This window comes from Gigantopelta aegis, chromosome 1 (genome assembly GCF_016097555.1).
Source record: "Gigantopelta aegis isolate Gae_Host chromosome 1, Gae_host_genome, whole genome shotgun sequence".
NCBI classification, from domain to species: domain Eukaryota; kingdom Metazoa; phylum Mollusca; class Gastropoda; order Neomphalida; family Peltospiridae; genus Gigantopelta; species Gigantopelta aegis.
In genome coordinates, this window is record NC_054699.1 from 5,475,197 (window position 1) to 5,502,634 (window position 27,438).

The window sequence follows — 27,438 nt, forward strand, 5'->3', positions numbered from 1 at the left end:
GAAACCACTTATCACAGAAACAATCGACAGTCATTAAACACATTTAAAATTCCACAGATGCCCCCTTCACCGAAAATAGTTCTAACACATAATAAAATAAACAAACGAAAAAAAGAAAAGAAACTTACATGAAACTTGTAAACCGATTAAATATTATTTAATGCAAATTTAATAACCCCTCTAAATATTAATGGGATAGTCCAGTTTGACTGAAAAGTCGGAAGGTTACTGGATAGATGATTAGAAATTGGTTTCCACGTTGGGGTAAGGGAATTTACGTGAATACCGAACCGAAGCCAAGGATAGACACAAACTGACCCTGCTCTTCACAAACCTCCTTTGTAGATACACCTGTAGTAGAAGGACTTGAGCAACAGCAGCGACAATGGCCACGACGTCGAAAGCCGAGATGGAAGGTGAGAAGTGAAGTGTATTTTAGACTCTTCTTTTTTTTTCTTTTTTCTTTTTTCTTTTTTGAAATTCTTTAAGAATGACGCATTTTTCTCCAGAGCGCCATGTTACTGTTTAATCATTAACAGTTCTTTATATAAAGAAACTGTTTTGTTTTATATGACGACCCCACTGGAGAATATTGGATTAATCATTGGTTATTGGATGGCTAACATTAATTTTGAAAATCCTGTCACACTGAGGAAATCCACTATTCCCTCCCCCATCTCATTAAATCTTTTAGATGCTGCCAGACTGGCGTAGGAAGGGGGGGGGGGGGCACTTTTCAGATATTTTGCTTTATATTTGCTTTATAATAGTGTAATAGTGTGTAAATATAAAAGTTTGCCCCCACCCCCCCATTTTGGCACCTTCCTACGCTCGTGATGCACTTTTAGTCAGGGCAGCATACTCTAGATATTAAGAATTCATTTTTTTAAATGAAGAATTGATTACAGGCCCATTTACTCGAAGATTTAGGGTTTTTTTAACGCTGTTTAAAACACCGTCTGTGTACGCACAGTAAATTCGTTTTTCCTATCAGAAAAAAATATAGTTCTTAAATGTACTTGGGCCTGTTAGTGTTAATACATCGTATGGAATGTCTGTCTAAAACACAGCTTCTTGTTCGAAACAGTGATTTTTCTTTTCACATCTAATCATGTAAAAAAAAAAAAAAAAAAAAAAAAAAAAATATATATATATATTATATATATTTATATATATATATATATCTTTAAAATCTTACGTAGCGATGAGAAAAGACTTGTGTTCATCATATGTATAAATGTTCTGAACTGATGATTGTAACATCAAAGCAAACTATCATTAAAATATGAGTGCGTGTGCCAAATAAAAGGATCGCTTTAATACCATGTCTTCAGCTTTTGCGGACATTGGGGCAACAAATACAGAATATATGGACACGATGGAAAGAAAGGAATCTTGTATTTAACGACGCGCTCAACACATTATAATTACGGTTGTATGGCGTCGGAAATGTGATCAAGGACCACACGGATACTGAGAGAGAGAGAGAGAGAGAGAGAGAGAGAGAGAGAGAGAGAGAGAGAGAGAGAGAGAGAGAGAGAGAGAGAGAGAGAGGAAAACCCGCTGCCGCCACGAATGGGCTTTCGTTTTGCTTAGCAGCAAGGGATCTTTTATATGCAGCATCCCATCGACAAAATAGTACACAGTACGGCCTTTATTATACCAGTTGTGTGATCTTTTATATACAGCGTCCCACATACATGATAGTACATACCATTTGTTACACCAGTTGAGGAGCACTGGCTGGAACGAGAAATAACCCAATGGGTCGACTTGAAGGGGATCGATCCCAGACCGACATCGCATCAAGCGAGCGCTTTACCACTGCCATATGTTCCGCGATGATATATCAGTTTCAGCGTTTGAAAACATTAGGTCGATCACAAACATATTGAAACAGTCTAAAGAAAAAAAAATCAGTTGTTGCTTATTATTATAATTTAGTTATAAAGACTTTATTTTTCAATGGCTAAAAGTTTCCCTTTCCTCTTTAAAAATCCATACCGCAGTTAATGGCATTAAGACGGACGTGTTTACAATATTAGACTTTTTTCTTTTGTAAATAATCGTTTTTATTACAGAGTTATTGGACTGAAAATAGTATTATTTGCTCGTTTAGCTGCGATTTCTATGTCAATCAAGGTTCTGTTTATTCGCGGATTGTTTTTTTTGTTTACAACAGATGGCGTTATTATCCGTCTGGTAGGTCCGCACTAAATGTTTTGCCCAGCACGTGCACAGCTGTTGTAGACTAATGGTTTTTCAATAAGTATTTCTTAACATCGAGATTCTTCTTGATTTCATTTCCTTATAGTATCAGCAGAAGCCGTCTAGTCGTGGCGCGGGGGAGTATGCAATGGGAAGCAGGTTTGTCTGCGCGTGGGTGGGTGAGAAGCGTGCCGTCGCGCAGAGAGAGAGAGAGAGAGAGAGAGAGAGAGAGAGAGAGAGAGAGAGAGAGAGAGCAAGAGAGAGATAGAGAGTTACAGACGGAGAGATAGAGAGGGCGATAGACATATCATACATAGCGAGAGAGAAATGAAATCGGGAGAGGCAGAGATAGGAGAGAGAGACACGCACACCAGTGGCGTAGCCCCCCCCCCCCCCCAATCCCGGGAAATATTTACCTTTTGGCTTATTAATAACATTAAAAAGGTTCCTGTGTCATATCTCACTACACAGGTGCCCCCCCCCCCCCCCCCCCCGTACAAAAAATCCTGCCTACGCCACTGACAGACACAGGAGAGTGGGGTGAGAGAGACGGAGAAATAGACAGAGAGAGAGAGAGAGAGAGAGAGAGAGAGAGAGAGAGAGAGAGAGAGAGAGAGAGTTTGAAGCCACACTGTATCAGTAATAGGCATGCATATTAAACATACAATTCTATAATACTGTTCGAAACATTTTAAAGGAGCATCATCCAGTAACTTAAATACATCTCGACGCTGGGGTATAAAGTGACTCATAATGCACACAAGATTAAAAAAAGAAATAATAAAAATTAAATGTAAAAAAAGTCACACACAACAACAACAACAACAACAACAGAAAACAACAATAACGACAACATAAAACAACAACAACAACAATATCAACCACTACCCGGCAACTTCCTATCTAGCTAGTCTTTTTCATGTCTTTTTTTCGTTCAGAATTACCAAATGTTTTACATCGAATAGCTGAAGATTAATTAATCAATGTGCTCCAGTGGTGTCGTTAAAACAAAACAAACTTTTAACTTTATATTATATGGTACGAAATACATATGTTTTTTGACTATACAAAAATTACACAGGTCAAAATTGCATTAAATAAAGTTCATGAATCATTTGTGATAAAAACCTGCTAAGATAATAACAATAGCAAACAAATTGACCAAAATGTCTACTGCCCTTAATTAATTTTGTTGAGTATATGTTATGCTAGTCTCAGACTACCAACTGCCAGCAGAAAGTTGGCCAACATTCTGCTCTCACTTCTACGACTGTCCAATTGCTAGTCTGATTGCTCTTACTACTCGATTTTGGTCGTATAACCCATTAGTTGTTAATCTGAGCGCTCTTACAATTCGAGTTTCGTCATATAACCCATTAGTTGTTAATATGAGCGCTCTTACAACTCGATTTTGGTTGTATAACCCATTAGTTGTTAATCTGAGCCCTCTTACAACTCGATTTTGGTTGTATAACCCATTAGTTGTTAAATCTGAACCCGTCGTATTAGTTGTTAATCTGAGCGCTCTTACAACTCGACTTCGTCGTATAACCCATTAGTATAACCCATTAGTTGTTAATCTGAGCGCCCTCTTACAACTCGATTTCGTCGTATAACCCATTAGTCGTATAACCCATTAGTTATTAATCTGAGCGCTCTTACAACTCGATTTTTGTCGTATAACCCATTAGTTGTTAATCTGAGCCCTCTTACAACTCGATTCTCGTTGTATAACCCATTAGTTGTTAATCTGAGCGCTCTTACAACTCGACTTTCGTCGTATAAACCATTAGTTGTTAATATGAGCGCTGTTACAACTCGATTTTCGTTGTATAACCCATTAGTTGTTAATCTGAGCGCTCTTACAGATCGATTTTCGTCGTATAACCCATTAGTTGTTAATATGAGCGCTCTTACAACTCGATTTTCGTCGTATAAACCATTAGTTGTTAATATGAGCGCACCCGTCGTAAGTCGGGGGTTGCGGAAATTACAATGCAACCGTCGAGTTGACCAACTTTCTGCTGGTAGTTGGTAGTCTGAGCCTAGTATTAGATATCCAGTAGCCCTGGGGTGCACAAATCAGTTGTCCGCGCGCCCGGGACAATCCAAATATGTTGCGGGCAACCATTCTTTGTCAAACAGTTGCCTCGACGGGCAACCAAGAAAATCATAAAACAAGTAAAATGAAAAACAAAACCTTCCCGACACTCGGACAGTCACGGGCAATTCAAAAGTATCGAAACTGATAACTTGACTGACAGGCATTATAAATATCCACCCTAACGCTGCCATCCACTCAGCGTCTACCGTGCATGATTTTGACGAGTTCAATGCAGACAGATACCTTTCAAATGGTGGCTATTAGCAAAGGGCACAAGACATGTGAAAGGCCACAAACTACACCAACAACCATCCAGTTCTGAGCTAAAAATTTGGCTAAGCCATTTTCTATCTTCCGATGTGAACAATCGGTTACATAATCTATCCAACACCTAACATATAATAATAATAACAAATATTAACAAGGATTTCGCGACTGGTAACGAGAAGCGGTGTCATCAAGAATTCAGCATAACAATGTTTGCTTATTTTAATAATCACAGTTATTAATTTTAACGGCAACATGTATGCAAGAAAAGTCTGAAAAATCTGTAGCGTATTCTTTTAGCTCTGTAAAGTCTTTGAGCCAAAGTAATAAAAACGAACCGAAATTGCGTGTCAGTTTCAATACATATGCTAGTTCAGGGCCAAAGACAAGTAGGTTAGGGCCGAGTTCAGGTAGACCGAGCAAAACAAAAACGTCCTCTAAACTAGTTTATGCGCTTCACGTTAAACCCAATGTCCACGTCGGGAACCAATCGCATAGTTCGCGAACGTTTGGAAAACGTTCGTTGGCTGTTCTCAGTGTCGCATATAGGTCATGCTTGACAGTCAGCCGAGCCTTGCACGTGTCAAAAGACATTATTACAGACATTAAACAATACGAGTACACGCAAGTAAATCTTGATGTAAATTTGTGAGGAAAAAACCCACCACCAAATAGTTGTTCGCATTAATGAATACTTAATTGCTGTTTCGTTTGTTTATTTCCGTTGTCTTTGTTAATTTCGCACTCATGCATTTCGCGATCGCGGGAAAGGAACATGCAGTATTTATACAAATTGCGGTTAAACGTACACTGAATACAATTAGTTTACAATAATCATGATATTTGTTAGATAAAATATTATATAAATTTGTTGACTGTGAGGTGACATATCAAAAGTTAGCTAAATTTTAAAAAGACCGTAAAATTTGAATTCATTATCTTTTTAATCAAAACCTTTTGACGTAAATGGATAGTTGTCATAACGTGAATTCTTAGGCTACGTATTTTACAAGCTGAAATCAACAACAAGCATTTAACACGACGCGGAAATCAACAAAATGGCGCAAATTACGAAATTGTTGGGGTGTGGAATAGATGGGTTATTTTAAAATACAATTAAAAACAGTTCAAACCAAAATAAAGATTGCTATTTTACAGAAATAATGAGCACTGTTTAAAAAAAGAAGAGTATTGCCTCTCAGATTTTTATTAATGCCATAGGCCTTAGAATTTTGGGTGTGTTTGCAGAGGGCATTGGCTTCCAACTCTGCATATCTCCCCTCACCCACTGAAAAATCAAAGTAATATATTAACTGCCCCTACCCCCATTGCTGTCTTTGATTTTGATCGGGGATAATTTTGTTATTCAGATGTATTCCAGTTTGTACATAATTAGCTGAAAAAGATACAAGTTTCATATTCATATATAAATACTCTATACAGTACTACACAAAACAATTTTGGCTAAAACATTTTCATTATGGCAAATAAAAATCCCATTTGGCAACAGGTATTTTTAATCTTGGATGAGCCCTGAGTTCATCAAGTATTATGACTGACTGTAGTGGGTTTCCTCTGATTACTACGAGTCAGAATTAGTAAATGTTTGACATCCAATAGCCGATGATTAATTAATCAGTGTGCTCCAGTGGTGTCGTTAAACAAAACAAACTTTTTTTTCAGCCTAAGCGAAGATGAGCTGTAGATAAATAATGTTAAAAAAGAAATAAAACTAAACTGATAAGTAATGATAATAATAAAAACATTTTAAATTTCAGTTTCATTTTAAAGACAGTTCAAAATTATATTTATAAAACGTTTTATGAAATATGTGGGAAACCAAGAGATGATGTTGGGCAACCAAACTTCAGCTACTGGTTGCCCACCGGGCAACTATCACAATTTCACATTTGTTCACCCCCGAGTAGCCGTAGTTTAAAATGTGCTGAGGTGTGAAATATAAATTTATTTTTTCTCTACTTTCTGGACGAAGTATCTAAATATTAGTAGCCATACGCTAAGTATGGTTTCCATTAAAACTTCCATTCTGGCGTGAAGTCAGAGGATAAGGTCGGTATGGGCGTGTTCGAAATTTCCGTGGTACATAAGCACGTTAAACCAGTTACCCTGACATACACCCCCTCAAATATACATTCTTGGAAGAAATCCGCTACATTTTTCCATCATGCTTTTAAAACGCACTTTTTCACATACAGAACATCACATACCACGAGCTTTTATATATTAGTTGTGGGGGGAAATCTAATAAAAAAAATCTACAAAAAACTCCACAAAACAAAACAAAAAGCCACAAAAAGCAATATTTAAGAAACACACACACAATTTACTTCCCCCACCCTCGGAAATAAATAAATTAGCGAATGGGTCCATCGAGGGGATTCGTAACATGCTACATATTCTACGGAAACAAATCTTTACACACCAAATTGGCCGTAGATAAAATATTGTGCGGTGTCGTTAAACAAAAAATCCTTTCCTTCGCCACCTCCCTCTCCACTCCAATCCTTCAGAGTTCTCGCTGACATGATGGATCGGCAGGAAACGACTCTTGGTGTAAGTTACGAGTTGTTAATAAGAATCTAATTACGTCATTAAAAGGCAGTTTCCTTTATGAGCTGTGTGGAATGACTTTTGCCGCGCTTTCTAATTGCACGTAGCAGGAGCTGTCAGATGTTCCTGTATATCTCGTCACACTGCGCTACTTAGCAGAACACTTGGCTGGCCCATATCTGACAGAGGAGCAACAGGCAGTAAAGGATCTTCTCGGGAGTGGCTGTCCTCTTATAGACGAGGCACTAGATAGAGATTCATGGGATCAACGACTATTTGGTCAAGTGCCCATTCGACTCTGCATTGTTTACCCTGACCATGCAAGTGGGATGAAATCTCCAATAAAGGATTTCCTCGGGAGTGGCTGTCCGCCTATAGACGAGGTACTAGATAGGGATTCATGGAATCAACCACTATTTTACCAAATGCCCATTCGACTCTGCATTGTGCAAGACCATGCAAGAGGGATGACATCTCCAGTAAAGGATCTCCTCGGGAGTGGCTGTCCGCCTATAGACGAGGCACTAGATAGGGCTATTAGGAATCAACCACTATTTTCCCAAATGCCCATTCGACTCTGCATTGTGCAGAGATACTACTCTGACCATGCAAGAAGGATGAAATCTCCAATAGAGAAGGGAGAAGACAAAGTCAGAGGTACGTGCTCGTGCTGAGAAGAGTTGACAAAAATTCGAGAGATGTTTGATAATTTGTCAAATATTTCCTATATTGAACTGATGATAGAATCGATGGTCAAGGATACTATAAATAAACTTTCCGAAAAATTAAAGACAGAAATATGTCAGGAAGTAAGACAGGAGATTGGAAAAGTAGAAGAAAAAACCTACTTTCTGTCAAATGAAAACAGTAAACTACATTCTGAACTGAATCTCTACAAAAGTAAGATTAAAGAAATGAACGATAGGCTAGACAAATGTGTAAAACAGACAAACACGGCAATACAAATGGCGAACAGGAATGAACAGTATTCGCGTAAGCGAAATGTAAAATTATTGGGTATCCCAGAGGGAAAAGATGAAAACATTATGGATACGTTTATTGACATAATTAAAAGTGTTGATGTGGATATCGACCCAAACGACATCCAAGCCATTCACAGATTGCCGGTGTAAAAGAAACGCAGGTCCGTAGGAACAGTAGTCCTATCGGACCTCCATAGCTTAGGAACCATAGTCCTACCCGGACTTTCATACCTGGTTTATTTTAAAGTTGTTTTTATCCTAGGACTTGTATTCCTACGGACTTGCATTCCGTTTTCACCGGGACAAGATATGTCTCAGCCGCGTACCCGTGATCGTGAAGGTTTTTTTTATTCAGATACCAAGCTGAAAGTAATCAGACTACGAAGCTTGTCCGAGAGAAACACAAAGTCCGGATCTCAGACGACGTCACACGTTTAAATGTGCTACTGATGGACAGACTGCGCTCGAACGAACAAATTTCGGATGCTTGGTTTTTCAACGGCAGTGTGTTTGCTGTGAAAGACTGAAAAAAGAAAACATTTGACTTGTCTGACCAAATATAAATACCAGCACTTATTAGGAAACTATGAGATACCCCGTCGGGGTGTTGTTGTTTTTTCTTTTGTTATAATCTAGAATAATATAATGCATCGAGGACATAGGTGTGTGTGCACGCCACGTGATTAATGTTCATACACAATTAGTGGGTGTGTAGTGCGGTTGCGCTTACAGTTAAGATGAAATAATATAAATCACAGGTACCGAGTGTATGACGCAATTCTTTAACTATAATAATATACCTTTGGAACATTTACATAGTCTACAGTTTCATTTTATATAATCCTGCTGAATGCGATCTTAAATCCAGGTTAGGTGGCCTTTACCCACAGATTAAATAACTTATTTTATATCTAACTGGTGTGCACACAATTATTATGAATGTGACAATGGGGCTTATAAAGTCATCAAATGCGGTAATAGTACTATACAGGGTACAGTCGCCAGATACAATGTCCAGTTCAGGACAAGAATACGGACAGTGGTTGAGATGTCTGTGTAGCTATACATGGGTGTAAGTGCACTATTTGTAAGTGTATTATTTGTACGTGCACTATTTGTAAGTGCACTATTTGTAGGAGTGTCATTAAATATGTACGTGCATACATGTATGCTTGAATGTACATAAGTATTATGTATATAGGTATCAGGGTGTGTATGAGAGTATGCATGTATGTATGTATGTATTGATGTATGAATATCTATATATTGTATGATGTCCAGTTTGCCTGTTACATACATAGATATTAACGCAAAGGCGCAGGGGATAATTAAATCCTTTCTGGCTTCACAAATTATCCCATGCCGTTGCTGGGACTCGAAACTGTGGCACCGATTCTTACGGAAATTGCAAGACTAACCACGATGCGCTCTGAACTATCGAAGCTTCCATAAAAAGGAAGCTCTTTAACTCAACCATATGCATGGGGCCTACAATCTACGCGGTCGATCCCGCTTACGTGCGTGAACCAGTGGGCAGACCTGGCACTGGCTAGTATGTATTGATGTATGAACATCTATATATTGTATGTATGTCGAGGTTGACTGTTACATACATAGATATTAACGCACTGGCGCAGGAGATAATTAAATCCTTTCTGGCCTCACAAATTGTCCCATGCCGTTGCTGGGACTCGAACCTGTGGCACCGATTCGCCCGCAAATTGCAAGACTAACCACGATACGCTCTGAGCTATCGATGCTTCCATAAAAAGGAAGCTCTTTAACTCAACCATATGCATGGGGCCTACAATCTACGCGGTCGATGTATGATGTATGTATGTATGTACGTATGTTTGTATGTATACATGGGAATGTGTATGTATATTGATCTACATATTTTTGTAAATGGTAAGCTGTTCCACTCTTCTGTCAGCAACAGAGGTATAGTATCATGACCATTTTATTCTTTCTTTATTTTTCTCTAATTTGTTTACATTCTTCACTCATAAGTTCCTTTTATTCCTCATCCGATATAGGCAAACCGCAAGTTGTGTATTTTAGGTTGGTCTGCCTATATATGTATTGTTTACTTTATCTATAGAAAAATGTCTGGGATACAGAGTATAACAGTTAACTGTCAAGGATTGGGTGATCCTGTAAAAAAGAAAAGACGTATTAAATTACTTGGAACAAAAGAACTTAAACATATGTTGTCTACAAGACACACATTTTAAAAGTGAACTAGAACGTTATATCGAAATACAGTGGGGATATAAATGCTTCTTCAGCTCGTTTTCAAGTAATTCAAGAAGTGTTGTTATACTACTGAACAATAATTTTGAATATACATTATATAAAATGTATACCGATATTTCAGGTAATTATATTATAATTGACATAACTATCGAAGGGCAGAGAATTATGCTTGCTAACATATATGGTCCCAATGACGATAAACCAGAATTTTACAAAAATATTGTTAACTTTATAGAAGAATTTGAAAACGAAAAATTTATTTTGTCTGCGGGGATTTTAACTTGGTACTTAATAAAGATTTAGATACAAAATATTATATGCATATAAACAACCCTAAAGCTAGAGCTAACATTTTATAAAATTTTGAAAAATATAACATTATAGATCCGTTCCGAGAACTTTATCCCAGCGTAAAGAAATATACATGGAGAAAAAAGAATCCCTTTAAACAAGCTAGATTGGACTTTTATCTCTTATCTGAAAATTTAATGCCTTTTGTAAACAAAGTGTCGATTGATAGTAGGTACAGGTCCGACCACTCAGGTGCAATTCTATATTTGAAAATTCATAACTATGTCAAAGGTAAAGTTCTGGAAGTTCAATAATTCACTACTTAAGGACACATGTTACGTTGATTCCATTAAAGAAACAATACAAAATGTTAAATTTCAGTACCGGTATATAACCTCGAAAATATAGATGATATTCCAAATGAAAGTATTCAATTCACGATTAATGATCAGCTTTTGCGTACTCTACTTATAAAAAACAAAATCTGAAGAGAAACTGGAATTGAAACTTTCTGACGAATTAAAAATATTAGAAGAAAATGAAGATAATATTAATTCAGACTTGTTAGAAAGTAAGAGAAATCAATTAATAGAAATAAGATCTAGAGTAAAATGGATAGAAGAAGGTGAAAAACCCATTAAATATTTCTGCAATTTGGAAAAGCGAAATTATTATAGTAAATGTTATCTCTAGACTAGAATTAGATGATGACAGTGTAGTAACCGAACAAAATAACATTTTAGAAGAAACAAAGCAATTGTATGAAAAATTATACTCAAAAAGAAACCCACGTAAAATTAGAAATATTACAAATATTAATAACATTGTTGTAAATAAATTAACAGATGCAGAAGCGGAAGAATTAGAAGAACAAATTGAATACAGTGAGGCATTGGAATTTCTTAAAAACGTGAAACATTATAAAAGTCCTGGCTCAGACGGTTTTTCAGCAAACAAATTAAAGTTGTTTTTTTGATAGACCTAGACCATTTCATTATTAGATCACTAAACTATAGTTATCAGATAACACAAATGTCTAATACACAAAAACGAGTAATTATGACGTGTATACCAAAAATAAATAAAGCCAAAAAGTTGTTAAAAAATTGGCGCCCAATTACCTTACTAAATTGTATATATGATAGCTTCAGGATGTATTGCTAACAGAATTAAAAAGGTAGTAGATAAATTTATAGCTAAGGATCAAACCGGTTTTATTAAAAGCAGGTACATAGGTGAAAATATACGATTAATATATGATATAATGTATTATACTGAGGTACAAAAAACACCAGGAATGCTGGTATTAATTGATTTCGAAAACACATTTGACTCAGTTTCCTGGTGTTTTATTGAACAAACTCTGGATATATTTAACTTTAAAAGTTCAATTAAAAATTGGATCTGAACTCTTTATAATAATTCAGTGTCGCAAATATTACAACATGTTTGGGGTTTTTTGTCCGAGAGTTTTAAATTGGAAAGAGGTTGTCGGCAAGGTGATCCACTCTCCCCGTATATTTTTATCATCTGTGCAGATGCAATATTAATTAGAAACTCTAATGATATTAAAGGGATAATTATAAATGGGGAAAAATGTGTTTTATCTCAATATGCAGACGGTACTACCTTTATTTTAGACGGATCTCCCAAGCCCCTGGACAGTACTGTAACAATACTAGATATGTATGCAGATGTTTCTGACTTGAAAATAAATGATTCAAAATCACATATTATTTGGATACGAAGTAAAAAGTTTTCGAAAGAGGTTTTCCATCCAGCAAAGTGGAAGCTAGCTTGGGGTGCTGATCGGTTCACGTTATTAGGGGTAACATTTATGCTGAATATGGAACAGATGGTTGCTCAAAATTACGAATTTAAAATGTTGGAAATGAAAATGTTTATAAATCAATAGTTAATACGGAAGATAACAGTTTTGGGTAGAATCACTGTAGTGAAAACACTAGTAATCCCCAAAATCACTCACTTATTAATTTCACTACCCCCCCCCCCCCCCCCCCCCTCCTGAGAAGTATTAAAACAAATAAATACTATGGATCGATTCCCGTCGGTGGGCCCATTGGGCTATTTCTCGTTCCAGCTAGTGCTCGACAACTGGTGTAAAAAAGGTCGTGGTATGTACTATCCTGTATGAGGGATGATGCATATAAAAGATCCCTTGCTGCTAATCGAAAAGAGTAGCCCATGAAGTGGCGACAGCGGGTTTCCTCTGTCAATATATATGTGGTCCTTAACCATATGTTCGACGCCATATAACTGTAAATAAAATGTGTTGAGTGCGTCGTTAAATAAACCATTTCCTTCCTGATATAAATACTTTCCAAGGTATTAATCAGTAAAGAGGGATACATTTTTAGCGGGTTGGGGCGGTGGGTGGGGGAGGTGCTAGTCACCAGATATATACACATACACAAACGAGGCTAGACTAAACATTTTATATGCATTGGTACTACTGCGTCAAAAAGAAAGCGGTGAATTTCAATGTTTCGAATCCATACGAATTAAAATCTCATATTTCCTTTTAAGAAAATTAATATAAAAATAAAAAAGTTTCTTAACCATCAAATTATACAGATTAACTCTCTTTTTTAATACAGGGGTGAAGACAATTTGCTAGAACATGCAATGTATGCAGCTCATGGGCGGATCCAGGAAATATTTTTAGTGGGGGACCAAAAAAGAAGGACACATTGACTCGTCAAAAGGGCACCTTACTACAAGTTTTGATATTTACAATTAATATGAATTCCTACAGTTCTACGTCATAATATACTAGCAATAATGAAGTAAATTGGCGTCACTCGCGTTAGAACCTCAATGGGGCCCCATTGAGACTCAATAACACAGACACATATCTGCAAGCTTGCGCATGTACACGAAAATCTTGATTTCATTTATCTACAATATAATTATTGTTTACTTAAAAAAAAAAAAAATTCTACAAACAAAAAGGGCACTTGGACATTTTGAGGGCACTTGAACAATTTTTGGGGGGGACGCGTCCCCCTCCCCCCCCCCCCCCCCCCCCCCCCCCTTGGATCCGCCCATGGCTTGACTTACATTGTCACTGAAGTAATCGATAATGCACGGAGATTTAAAGGTAGAATTGCACATGCTTTACTTCGGCTGTTCCGTTAGTTGTCTTCATACCTGGTTCAAAACAAGATTTAACCTAGGCGATTTGATGGTAATATGTAAAGAAGTTTGTTTTCATTTGCAGTGATTTTTTTTTCTTCAATTTTTTATTTATTTGAGTTGGTATGGATTCAAAACTTCATAATATTTTTGTTTATGAATTTTAACTTTATTCATTATAAAGTTACATGCCAATTCATCGGTTCCCTTTTGCCACACACGGACTTTACAGACAATGTGCCTTTAAGAGACGATATTTGTTTTAACGGTAAGGATGTTGTAACCACGAGAGGCAACAGACCTGTAAAAATACATCAATTCGTTTGTGAACTGACAAGTGAGCACGCGCCACGCGTCACAGATATGAAATATGTCTCGTGCTGAAAGCTCGCGCGAAAAGCTCGTCTCCTTGTTGGCAACAAAGCATGTGAAGAAACGGTAAACGTATTCAAGTCTTTCTTTTTTATAGAGTGTGTGGGGTTTTTTTCCCCCTTCACAAGGAACCATTTTAAAACGGATCATGTTAAACTATTGGAGATGGTTCAACCAGCTGTTTTAGCATGTGTTTTAAACCAATAAACAGGACAATAGTTAAAAAAGAAAAACAGTTATTCAAATTAAATAGTGTAATTATTAGAAGCGCGTGCGCCTCCACAATATTGGAAACACATGTTCAAAAAGCAACATCATCATCATCATCATCATCAACATCATCAACAACAACAACAAACCCAAACAACCCATGTCAGCACGACCAACGGTTAAAAGAGGGTAGTACGGCGTGGGAAATGTCTCGTAGCAGCTAAAGGCATTCTTACTATTTCAGTGAGTGCATGACAACAAAGGGTCTCTAACAGGGATGCATGCGGAGTTCTATACACGCTCCCTATATCTCACTGTTTCTGTCTCTGTCTCTGTCTCTCTCTGTCTCGTTATTTGTTTTCACGCTCTCTCTTTCCAATTTTTCTCCCTTTCTTTTTCTCCCGCTCCCCCCCCCCCCCCCCCCACCTTCTTTCTCTCTCTTTGTCTCTTAGAAGTTTCAGGACACTAAACTAATGATTAATTTTGGTCTCCAAGCCTCAGACACACTGCTCCAGTAAGTAAAGTGACGTTCTAAATTCGCCATAGTCATAAGAATGTATTAGTCTTGGAGAATGAAGACAACGCTGTTTTGTTTGGAATACCGTACATCGTTTGCAGTACACGCGAGGCTTGTTTGTAAACACAGGTGAAACACGTCTTACTGCGTTGTGGAAACAGACAAGACTTTCCGGACGAACTTCGATCGAAAACACTTTCTTATCCTACTGGCTCCTCCCCTACCTTCCTTTCCTTTAATTTATATCTCATTTCTTTTCATTAAACGTTCAATGTACCAACCAATTCCTATTGCCGATAATGTTTACGTTTACTAATAAAACTGATGTAAGCAGGCAGTATATCAATAAAAGTGTGACATCTCACAGCGTTCATAACTGTCCAAATGTCCGTCCCACGTGGAACGCCTTTTTTCATGCTATGGAATTTACTACAAGTTATTTATTTCTGAGCGATTCTTTTCTAAATTGCACACACATTTGTTTTAGTATATTTTGTTAATTCCAAAACACTTACCGGCCTCGGTGGCGTCGTGGCAGGCCATCGGTCTACAGGCTGGTAGGTACTGGGTTCGAATCCCAGTCGAGGCATGGGATTTTTAATCCAGATACCGACTCCAAACCCTCAGTGAGTGCTCCGCAAGGCTCCATAACTGGTTCAACAAAGGCCATGGTTTGTGCTATCCTGCCTGTGGGAAGCGCAAATAAAAAATCCCTTGCTGCTAATCGGAAGAGTAGCCCATGTAGTGGCGACAGCGGGTTTCCTCTCAAAATCTGTGTGGTCCTTAACCATATGTCTGACGCCATATAACCGTAATAAAATGTGTTGAGTGCGTCGTTAAATAAAACATTTCTTTCTTTCTTTCCAAAACACTTTTACTTTTCTTCTTACGTCAAACAAAACTGAAATTATTTACAAACATATTTTTGTAGGATGATGGGAGGACTATAGCAGAGTACTCGGGCTAACGACATCTCAGCACATTTAAAGGCGCACACCCTAGTTTGTCTTTGAGCTCGTGAAAATAAACACTGAGTTTATTAGTTAATTTACAAACTTGCAAACACATTTAGATTTAAGACTATAACAGAGAGAAGCTAGTCTGTGATGTTTAAATGGGGAAATACCGTCTAAAATAACTAGAGCTTGTCTCAATATCCATTACTTCTAAGACGAACGTGCGTTTTCAAAATGATGGAAAATGCATTTTGGGTATTACCAAAACCGGGATAACCAGAACCACTTCAGTTGTACTAAAATGAATATTCTAAATCAATTATTAAAAACAGCTTTAATAGTCAGTGAAAAGTACGTCGTAGTGTTTACAAACTAGGGTCTGTCCCTTTAAAACTACGGCTATTTGGTGTCTAATGTGGTTATTTCGACACTTGGTCTAGAGTGTATTTGATAAAACTCGCAGCCGCCACATTACATAGGTTATTCCTGTAGAAAAGCATCAAAGGCTTTTCATGTGGTGTCCTCTCTTGAGAAATATCTATGAAATATCCCATAGTAATACCGTGTTAACTGGAAAAGGTTTAAGCTGTGTACTTGATGATGACGATGACGACGTCATACCTCCCTTTGCGGCCGCGGGTGATACTAAAACGGGGACAAAACGCTTAGCAAATAACTGACTTTGAAACATAAAACCACTCCGCCCGTATTATTTTTATTATTCAGTTATCGCTAAGCAATACTTCACACATAGCCTTTGGACTAAAGCTATAAAGTCCACTACACGAGTGGCCGCTAGATTCCATTATCTTATGCTAGGTTTAGACTGTCAACTGCAACGACGAAGTTGGCCAACTTGACGGACACGATTGTGGTATTCTATTTCTTACATATCCTAAAAAAAACCCAACCCAAACCTCAACCCCCCCACCTCGAACACACACACACACACACACACACACACACACACACACACACACACACATAAACACACACACACACACACACACACACACACACACAAATACACAATTTACGCAAAATAAATTTAAACTTCTTTTCCAACTAAACATAATTTACGGTCCTAGCGCATGTAGTTATCTGGTGTGTCACGGACCAATCAGTTTCAGGTTCATTAATACGTCAAACAGCAATCAGTTTCAGGTTCATTAATACGTCAAAGAGCAGTCAGTTTCAGGTTCATTAATACGTCAAAGAGCAATCAGTTTCAGGTTAATACATCAAAGAGCAATCAGTTTCAGGTTAATTAATACGTCAAAGAGCAATCAGTTTCAGGTTAATTAATGCGTCAAAGAGCAATCAGTTTCAGGTTCATTAATACGTCAAAGAGCAATCAGTTTTAGGTTCATTAATACGTCAAATAGCAATCAGTTTCAGGTTAATTAATACGTCAAAGAACAATCAATTTCAGGTTAATTAATACGTCAAAGAGCAATCAGTTTCAGCTTAATTAATACGTCAAAGAGCAATCAGTTTTAGGTTCATTAATACTTCAAAGAGCAATCTGTTCTGTTCTGTCAAAGAGCAATCAGTTCGTCAAAGTCAAAGAGCAAAGAGCAATCAGTTTGAGGTTAATTAATACGTCAAAGAGCAATCAGTTTCGTCAAAGAGCAATCAGTTTGAGGTTAATTAATACGTCAAAGAGCAATCAGTTTCGAAAGTGCTTTTTTCAGGGGCTTGGGTTGTAGGATGACACCTTCTCGACGGACACATTTTTTTCCCTGTTCCAACAGTTTGATCCTATGACACGAACACCCCAGGTGAGCGCGCTACCTTCTGCTGTAGATTCCGCCACAAAAGAATGTTGAAAATTCGCACTAAACCGTATACTACATATAGTGTGGTTATTTTTAGCATGTGTAATTATCAGACTTTTTTTTCAAGAGAGTGCTTCAAGGAATTAAAGTGCTATCAGGTTTATGCAAGGTGAATGCGATAGTATTAGATCTTGAAGTATAGGTGTGCGGACCGGAAGTACAGCGTGCGCCGTCTGGCGGTTTTTTATTACCAGGAAACGCTAACGATACCAGTCTATTTGAAGCAGGAGGCAGTAGTAAAGATAGCGCGTAAACAATGTGGTGTCTTTATATACAAACTCTAGAGCTCTGTTCAAATCTTTAACATCCCTCTCATTTGTTACTTCACATAGCCCTTGTGTTCACACGAACTATAGATATATATATATATATATATATATATATATATATATATATATATATATATATATATATATATATATATATATATATATAAAACCAACAAACGGTACGGTGGGATATGAAAGTATCACATCTAAACGTCACAATGCACTTCATGATACATGCAAAGTGTCTGTAAGGTGGTTTCTAAATTGGTTCTTTTCGATTAGCAACAATATTTATCAAATTATTCAAATACTAGTTTATGTATGTAACGTTTCTTTTGGACGTCAGTATATATAAAGGGTCAACGGGAATAATTTGTGATATCAGACTTTTGGAAAACGCGATATATATATATTTGTTTTAAGTTTACAATTCTGCAATCGTAGACTATTTATACCTACGAAAGCATAGTTTACCAACAACGTTTAATGGCCTACCATAATTATAAGTTTTTAATTCATTGTGTCAATGTGACTATAATACTGACTATATGTTTGGACATCGTAGGTTATTCCCGTGGACCCTTCAAATGTATATAGTCAAGCTTTGTAGACTCACAGAAGAAATATGATATAGTCAAAACTTCCTTTGTTTTACACGTGACAGGCAAATATAAAATGTGGTGTGGGAAAAAGAGATGTGATGTGGGAGGGCCAATGAGAACGTGTAATATTCATTGTGTGTACAAGACAAGTCCAATTGATATTTTGAAAATGCCTATTTGAGAGTACTCACGAATCTTGGAAATACACATTTGCAAGTTCTAAAAAATCTTGGAAATACATATTTGCAAGAACCAATGAATCTAGAAAATACATATTTGCAAGTAATAAAGAATCTTGAAAATACATATTTGCAAATGCCGATGAATCTTGAAAATACATATTTGCAAATTCCGATGAATCTTGAAAATACATATTTGCAAGTACTAAAGAATCTTGAAAATACATATTTGCAAGTACCGAAGAATCTTGAAAATATATATTTGCAAGTACTAAAGAATCTTGGAAATAGATATTTGCAAGTCCTAAACAATCTTGAAAATACATATTTGCAAGTACCGATGAATCTTGAAAATACATATTTGCAAGTCCTAAAGAACCTTGGAAATATATATTTGCAAGAACCAATGAATCTAGAAAATACATATTTGCAAGTACTAAAGAATCTTGGAAATACATATTTGCAAATGCCGATCAATCTTGAAAATACATATTTGCAATTCCTAAAGAACCTTGGAAATACATATTTGCAAGAACCAATGAATCTAGAAAATACATATTTGCAAGTACCGAAGAATCGTGAAAAATACATATCTGCAAGTACTAAAGAATCCTGGAAATACATATTTGCAAGCACAAAACACTATTGAAAATACAAATTAAAAAGTACTCATGAATATCTAAAATAGATATAATGTATTTGCAAGTACTCGTGAATATCTAAAATACATATTTGCAAGTACTCATGAATCAGATGTATCTTGAGAATACATATTTGCAAGTGCTCGCTAATTACCGTTGACATGATTCTATTAAATATCCCCGCGTGATTGTGTAGGTGTTTGAAAGCGCGCATGCGTTTTCACACAAATCGGTGGCACGCTGCCACGTGCATCTGACCTGTTCAACATGTACGGACTGCACGTGTGCACCTGGCGTGTTCAGCATGCATTGTTGATATGATTGCGACAGGTGCATACGATAACGTAGTGCATGGTGAGCCTTTTAAACCGTTAAATCCATTACATAGTTTTGCTGATGTATGAAGCGTGGTCAAAAGGTTAAAACTGTACTATCACGGTACCAGGAAATCTGTACTATCTCGGTACCAGGAAAAGTGTACTATCACGGTACCAGGAAATCTGTACTATCTCGGTAACAGGAAGAGTGTGCTATCACGGTACCAGGAAAAGTGTGCTATCACGGTACCAGGAAAAGTGTGCTATCTCGGTACCAGGAAAAGTGTACTATCTCGGTACCAGGACAAGTGTACTATCTCGGGACCAGGAAAACTACTATCTCGGTACCAGGAAAAGTGTACTATCGTGGTACCAGGAAAAGTGTACTATCGTGGTACCAGGAAAAGTGTACTATCTTGGTACCAGGAAAGGGGTACTATCACGGTACCAGGAAAGGGTACTATCACGGTACCAGGAAAGGGGTACTATCACGCTACCAGGAAAAGGGTACTATCACGGTACCAGGAAAGTGTACTATCACGGTACCAGGAAAGGGGTACTATCACGCTACCAGGAAAAGGGTACTATCACGGTACCAGGAAAAGTGTACTATCTTGGTACCAGGAAAGGGGTACTATCACGGTACCAGGAAAGGGTACTATCACGGTACCAGGAAAGGGGTACTATCACGCTACCAGGAAAAGGGTACTATCACGGTACCAGGAAAGTGTACTATCACGGTACCAGGAAAGGGGTACTATCACGCTACCAGGAAAAGGGTACTATCACGGTACCAGGAAAAGTGTACTATCTTGGTACCAGGAAAGGGGTACTATAACGGTACCAGGAAAAGGGTACTATCACGGTACCAGGAACGGGGTACTATCACGGTACTAGGAAAAGTGTAGTATCACGGTACCAGGAACACGGTACTATCACAGTACCAGGAAAAGGGTACTATCACGGTACCAGGAAAATGGTACTATCACGGTACGAGAACAAGTGTACTATCACGGTACCAGGAAAAGGGTACTATCACGGTACGAGAACAAGTGTACTATCACGGTACCAGGAAAAGGGTACTATCACGGTACGAGAACAAGTGTACTATCACGGTACCAGGAAAAGGGTACAATCACGGTACCAGGAACACGGTACTATCACGGTACCAGGAAAAGTGTACTATCTTGGTACCAGGAAAGGGGTACTATAACGGTACCAGGAAAAGGGTACTATCACGGTACCAGGAACGGGGTACTATCTCGATACTAGGAAAAGTGTAGCATCACGGTACCAGGAACACGGTACTATCACGGTACCAGGAACGGGGTACTATCTCGGTACCAGGAAAAGTGTACTATCTCGGTACCAGGAAAGGGGTACTATCACAGTACCAGGAAAAAGGTACTATCACGGTACCAGGAACGGGATATTATCACGGTACCAGGAAAGGGGTACTATCACGGTACTAGGAAAAGTGTAGTATCACGGTACCAGGAACACGGTACTATCACAGTACCAGGAAAAGGGTACTATCACGGTACCAGGAAAATGGTACTATCACGGTACGAGAACAAGTGTACTATCACGGTACCAGGAAAAGGGTACTATCACGGTACGAGAACAAGTGTACTATCACGGTACCAGGAAAAGGGTACTATCACGGTACGAGAACAAGTGTACTATCACGGTACCAGGAAAAGGGTACAATCACGGTACCAGGAACACGGTACTATCACGGTACCAGGAAAAGGGTACTATCACGGTACCAGGAACACGGTACTATCACGGTACCAGGAAAAGGGTACTATCACGTTACGAGAACAAGTGTACTATCACGGTACCAGGAAAAGGGTACTATCACGGTACGAGAACAAGTGTACTATCACGGTACCAGGAAAAGGGTACAATCACGGTACGAGAACAAGTGTACTGCTATGGTAGCAGGGCGCGATGTAGTTCGGCCGGTAGCTAGAGCGCTCGCTTGATGACGAGGTGCTTAGGTCATAGGATCGAACCTCATCGGCGGACAAATTGGGCTTTTGGTTCCAACTGTGGATCGAACCTCATCGGCGGACAAATTGGCCTTTTGGTTCCAACTGTGGATCGAACCTCATCGGCGGACAAATTGGCCTTTTGGTTCCAACTGTGGATCGAACCTCATCGGCGGACAAATTGGGCTTTTGGTTCCAACTGTGGATCGAACCTCATCGGCGGACAAATTGGCCTTTTGGTTCCAACTGTGGATCGAACCTCATCGGCGGACAAATTGGCCTTTTGGTTCCAACTGTGGTCCACGACTGTTATACCAATGGCAGTGGTATCTGCAGTGCTGTCTGTGAGAAAGTTGTAAGATTAATGGTACCTAACGGCCACTAGTAGGGTATTATCAAGTTGCCGTTCATTGATCTGCGGCGATGTGTGTCGAGCTACAGAGTTTATGGGAACCGTGCTTTAAGATAGCATCGCGCGGATCCAGGTTACGACGTTTATATACACGCTCGTCGAGTAGACGGAAATGAGTTGGCCCGTCTCCAGAATCGCCTGCCAGCACGCACTTTATTTCTCGTTTTCTCCAGTATTTGGGTCAAGGCAAATTGTATTCTATAAAGCAAATGCTTTCACACCCAATGTTTTTAGTGCCCACGTGTCTGCGTTAAGTTATCATTCGAGATTGAGTGAATTCGCGAAGTGTTGAATTGAAAGTATATTATGGTAGCAGTAGACTAGCAAAAATACTGAACTCTTGATGAAAAATGTAGCGTATTTTGTAGAATGTATGAGAATTATCAAATGCTGAACATCCAATAGCCGATGATTAATTAATCGATGTGCTCTAGTGGTGGTGTTAAAACAAAACAAACATTCTATCATGTTAGAATTCATGTGGGTAAAGAACGAGATTGCGATGGATCTCTCTCTCTCTCTCTCTCTCTCTCTCTCTCTCTCTCTCTCTCTCTCTCTCTCTCTCTCTCTCTCTCTCTCTCTCTCTCTCTCTCTCTCTCTCTGACATTCGGGTTTTAAAAACAAAACTTTTCCTCTATTCTTCACGTGTATTAATGACATGTATCCTACAACTCTACATTATGGCTGCTGAAAATCTTTCCACTTTTGCAGGTTGATTTTCTCGACTTACACCGCTATTATCAGGTCGTTAGTGCCGTAGTTATCTCTGCTAAGTCTATAATCACCAAATTACCTCGTCAACATAAAGACAAAACTAAACCAAAATAACTTGATTGCTTAGAAACGCTCTGCTTTTGTAAAAGTAACGACGTGGAACCAGTGGTCTGGTAGCTCCGATTCTTGGATTGTATTTAAAGGGACATTCCTGAGTTTGCTGCAATTTTAAAGATGCTATTCACTAACAGAAATTTTTAACGATTGTAATTACATATCAAAGATATTTTTTTGCATAAAATATTAGTAGCTGTATATTAAAAGTGTTTCTGATCGTTCTAATATTTGTACTAGGTTAAATTTCATTTTATTTCCTAAAATATTATTTTTTCGTACGTACGAAATTATTTGAAGACAAAATCCACTTTGGGCTTCTTACAAATATTAAGACGACCAGAAACACAATGAATATACAGACACTGATATTCTAAACAAGAAAATATATTTAATATGTAAGTTTAATCGTAGAAATATTTTATTAGTCGGAAACATCTTACAATGCACCAAACTCAGGAATGTCCCTTTAAGAATTGTAACTATATAACGATTAATTTAATATCAGAGGTATAATCCTTTACATGAAACTGGTAAGTGTAGACTGTGTAGTTATATGGCGTCGGATAATGTCCTGGAGAAAATGTTCAAATTCGGGCAAAAACCAGAGAGAAATTCGGGCAAAATGAGCTGACCTGAACACTTTTCACCATGTATTTTCATTATTCTACCCACAATATTGGTTGTAACCCATGTCAAAATGCGTGGCGATTCGTTTACAACCCTATATAGCTGTTTGGCAGTAATACTAATATGAATACATGTTGTAAACCAGATTCAGGCACTTTTGTTGAATTCGGGCAAAAATCAGCCTGCCCCCTACAAAAATGGGAGCCCGTACGCCTATGTGGGCGGGGGGGGGGGGGGGGGGGATCCACTATTGGGGGGATGCCAACCCACACTGTATGTATGTATATATGTGATTTTATAAAATTTAATACAGTAAAAAAAAAGTTTTAAAAAAAAAGGGGTTTGCCCCCGTGTCCGCCCCTCCCCCCCTCCCTACGCCACTGTAACAGACACTGTATAATATGTAGCCAGGTCAAGTGGCAGGTTCGTCTGATGTTGTGTTAGATATACCACTTCACATAATTTATTAGGTTGCATACGTGTATCTAGATAGAGGGAGGGTGCGAGACGTAGCCCAGTGGTAAAATGCTCGCTTGATGCGCGGTCGGTCTAAGATCGATCCTCGTCAGTGGGCCCATTGGGCTATTTCTCGTTCCAGCCAGTGCACCACGACTGGTATATCAAAGGCCGCGGTATGTGCTATCCTGTCTGTGTGATGGTGCATATAAAAGATGCCTTGCTACTACTGGAAAAATATAGCGGGTTTCCTCTCTAAGACTATGTCAGAATTACCAAATGTTTGACATCCAGTAGCCGATGATTAATCTAGTGGTGTCGTTAAACAAAACAAGCTTTAAGGTAGATAAATCCTTTATCCACATATGAAACGCTATCTTCTCTAGTATCTGATCAAACTATCATTTCACTAATAAACAGACGGGATGTAGCTCAGTGGTACAGGCTTGCCTGATGCGCGGTTCATCTGGGATCGATCCCCGTCGGTGGTCCCATTGGGCTATTTCTAGTTCCAGCCAGTGCTCAACAACTGGTGTAACAAAGGCCGTGGTATGTACTATTCTGTCTGTGGGATGGTGCATATAAAATATTCCTTGCTGCTAATCGAAAAAGAGTGGCCCATGAAGTGGCGACAGCGGGTTTCTTCTCTCAATATCTGCATGTTCCGTAACCATATGTCCGACGCCATATAACCGTAAATAAAATGTGTTCAGTGCGTCGTTAAATAAACATTTCATTCCTTCCTCCCTTTCTTCCTTCACTAATAAACACTAATACATATTTTAAAGATATATCAATAAATACACTGACCTGTCTTGGTGATATCTACACTGTACGACATTACTGAAATAGCAGCTAACCTTTGTGACATCTTCGCCATCTTTAACATATTATACATATAATATATCCCTGTACACGTTAAATATGATCATAGCCGTCAAATAGCGATATCGTTCACATATTTCTGAATTTAAGCTAAATCCAGAAGAATGTACTTAGAGCAACTTTGACGTCCATAACCATATTGAAACGTCGTCGTATTGTTGACGTCATAGTTATGTTTTCGGCAACGTCCGTAATATACAAAAACTATCGAAGTTCAATTCAGACATTTAGTTTCTGTTTTTAAAGTGTTAATAACAAACACACTCGTAAGACAAACTAAGGTGCAAAGTCTTACACACGGGCCTAGTTCTTTAGTTTTTAACAACTATGGACTATAGATTTCGCAATATTTGGTCGGTACCCTACTACAAATGCATTCTTTGGCGTCTAGGTCATAGAACAGCCAATCAGATGACTTTAAATCGATCACCAAGATTGAATGCCCACTGTAACCAATGGACATATTGATCCAAAAAGGTTTTGTTTAACGACACCACTAGAGCATATTGATTTATTAATCATCGGCTATTGGATGTCAAACATTTGTAATTTTGACATAATATATAGTCTTAGAGAGGAAACTCGCTACATTGTTCCATTAGTAACAAGGGATCTTTAATAATTATTATGCACCATCCCACAGACAGGATAACACATGCCACGGCCTTGCCTTGCCCCCCTGCTAGCTACGGCCCTGATCACGAAGTGCGTTATGACGTTTAGATGTTGAACTTCATAATATCTTTATATCCCACCGTATCGGTTTTTCTTTTCTTTTTATAATAAAGAATCTTTTGGACGTCAGTATAGTTGTTAAAGCCATCACATTAGTTTTCCATGCTTCGGTTTACTTATTTTTGTAATATAATTATTATTAGGTTGTTGTTGTTGTGGGGTTTGTTTGTTGGGGCTTTTTTTTTTTTTTTTCTTTTTTTTTTTTGGGGGGGGGGGGGGGTGTGTGTGTGTGTTATTACACACACACACACACACACACACACACACACACACACACACACACACACACACACACACACACACACACACACACGTTATTTTATGCTACAATGTCCCTGCTGGTTGGAACGGGCGTGAATCCATTCCACCTCAGACAAACTGTACCACGGAACTACAGGTTCCAATATACCAAATCAATTCCTATTACTAATAATGTTAACGTTTACTAATAAAACTGATATAAACACACCCAGGCAGTACAGCAATAAAAAGTGTGACACCTCACATCTAATCTATCTGCAAGAAAACGGGGGATCACATACCATTTAACAGATTTAATTTAATTTATTAGCAACCCTAGTTTTTTTCCGGAAACTCGCAGGGTTTTTTTTTAATTTGGGGGTGGGGTGGGGGGTGGGGAGGGGGGAGGGGGGAGGGGGAGTGTACCCGGCACTGGTTTCATCATCTTATGTATACTGCATAACAAATGTACAATAAATAAAAGAGTATTTATTTATTGGTAATGGATTGGTAATGGATAATAATAATAATTTTACTACCAATTAAAGCCGCAACTGTTCTTACTCCGTAAATATTTCACAGTGCACGTTCAACTTTGACTGGCACCGTTTTCCTTTGATACAAATGCAACATACATGCCGATCCTACACCTAGGAACACACGTTTACAAACAGTCATGGATACTAGTACTTCCTGTACGTGCAGTTTGGTGCGTTTTTGTGTTATCTCCAACGGTCCTGATACCGCATGACACCTTAATTCGTTTTGACATTAATTCTTCAGCGACGGTTATCGTACTCAACACATGCTGCCTATCAGGTCACGTGATCAAGGCATCAAATATCACAGGAATTATTGCAGTAAACAAACCTGTGTACAGGAGGAATTCCAAGCTTCAGGCATGCTTTTGTTTTTAATCGGTATTTATAGTTTCAAAATTAAACCCAGCTGGTTGCGCTAATATAACGAGGAAGTGATCGATTTCAATTCCATGGCGGCACTTAATCTTAAAAAAAAAGAATAAAAGTTTGTTTTATTTAACGACGCCACTAGAGCACATTGATTTTTTATATTATCATATTGGACATCAAACATATGGTCATTCTGACACAGTTTTTTAGAGGAAACCCGCTGTCGCCGCATAGGCTACTCTTTTACGACAGGCAGCAAGGGATCTTTTATCCACAGGCAGGATAGCACAAACCAAGGCCTTTGTTGAACCAGTTATGGATCACTGGTCGGTGCGGAGCACTCACTCAGGGTTTGGAGTCGATATCTGGATTAAAAATCCCATGCCTCGACTGGGATCCGAACCCAGCCTGTAGACCGATGGCCTAACCACGACGCCACCGAGTCCGGTCTAGTCTAAAATAAAACGGAGTGGCAGTTTATTTTGTTTAGCGACATCACTAGAGCATATTGATGTATTAATCATCGGCTACCAGATGCCAAACATTTTGTAATTTTTTTGACGTACAGTCTTAGAGAAGAAACCCGCTACAGTTTTCTATTAGTAATAGT

General features: G+C 38.3%; 1 protein-coding gene across 1 annotated transcript in view; it reads left to right on the forward strand.

Annotated features, from left to right (window-relative positions):
- The first annotated feature begins 234 nt into the window (after window positions 1–234).
- The window catches only part of LOC121369770 (myosin essential light chain, striated adductor muscle-like), a 47,434-nt gene continuing 20,230 nt past the window's right edge, over window positions 235–27,438 (forward strand). The window contains exon 1 of the mRNA XM_041494832.1: window positions 235–416. Within this exon, the coding sequence (XP_041350766.1) occupies window positions 386–416 (31 nt within the window). The 5' untranslated portion in view covers window positions 235–385. The remainder of the gene's footprint in view (window positions 417–27,438) is intronic.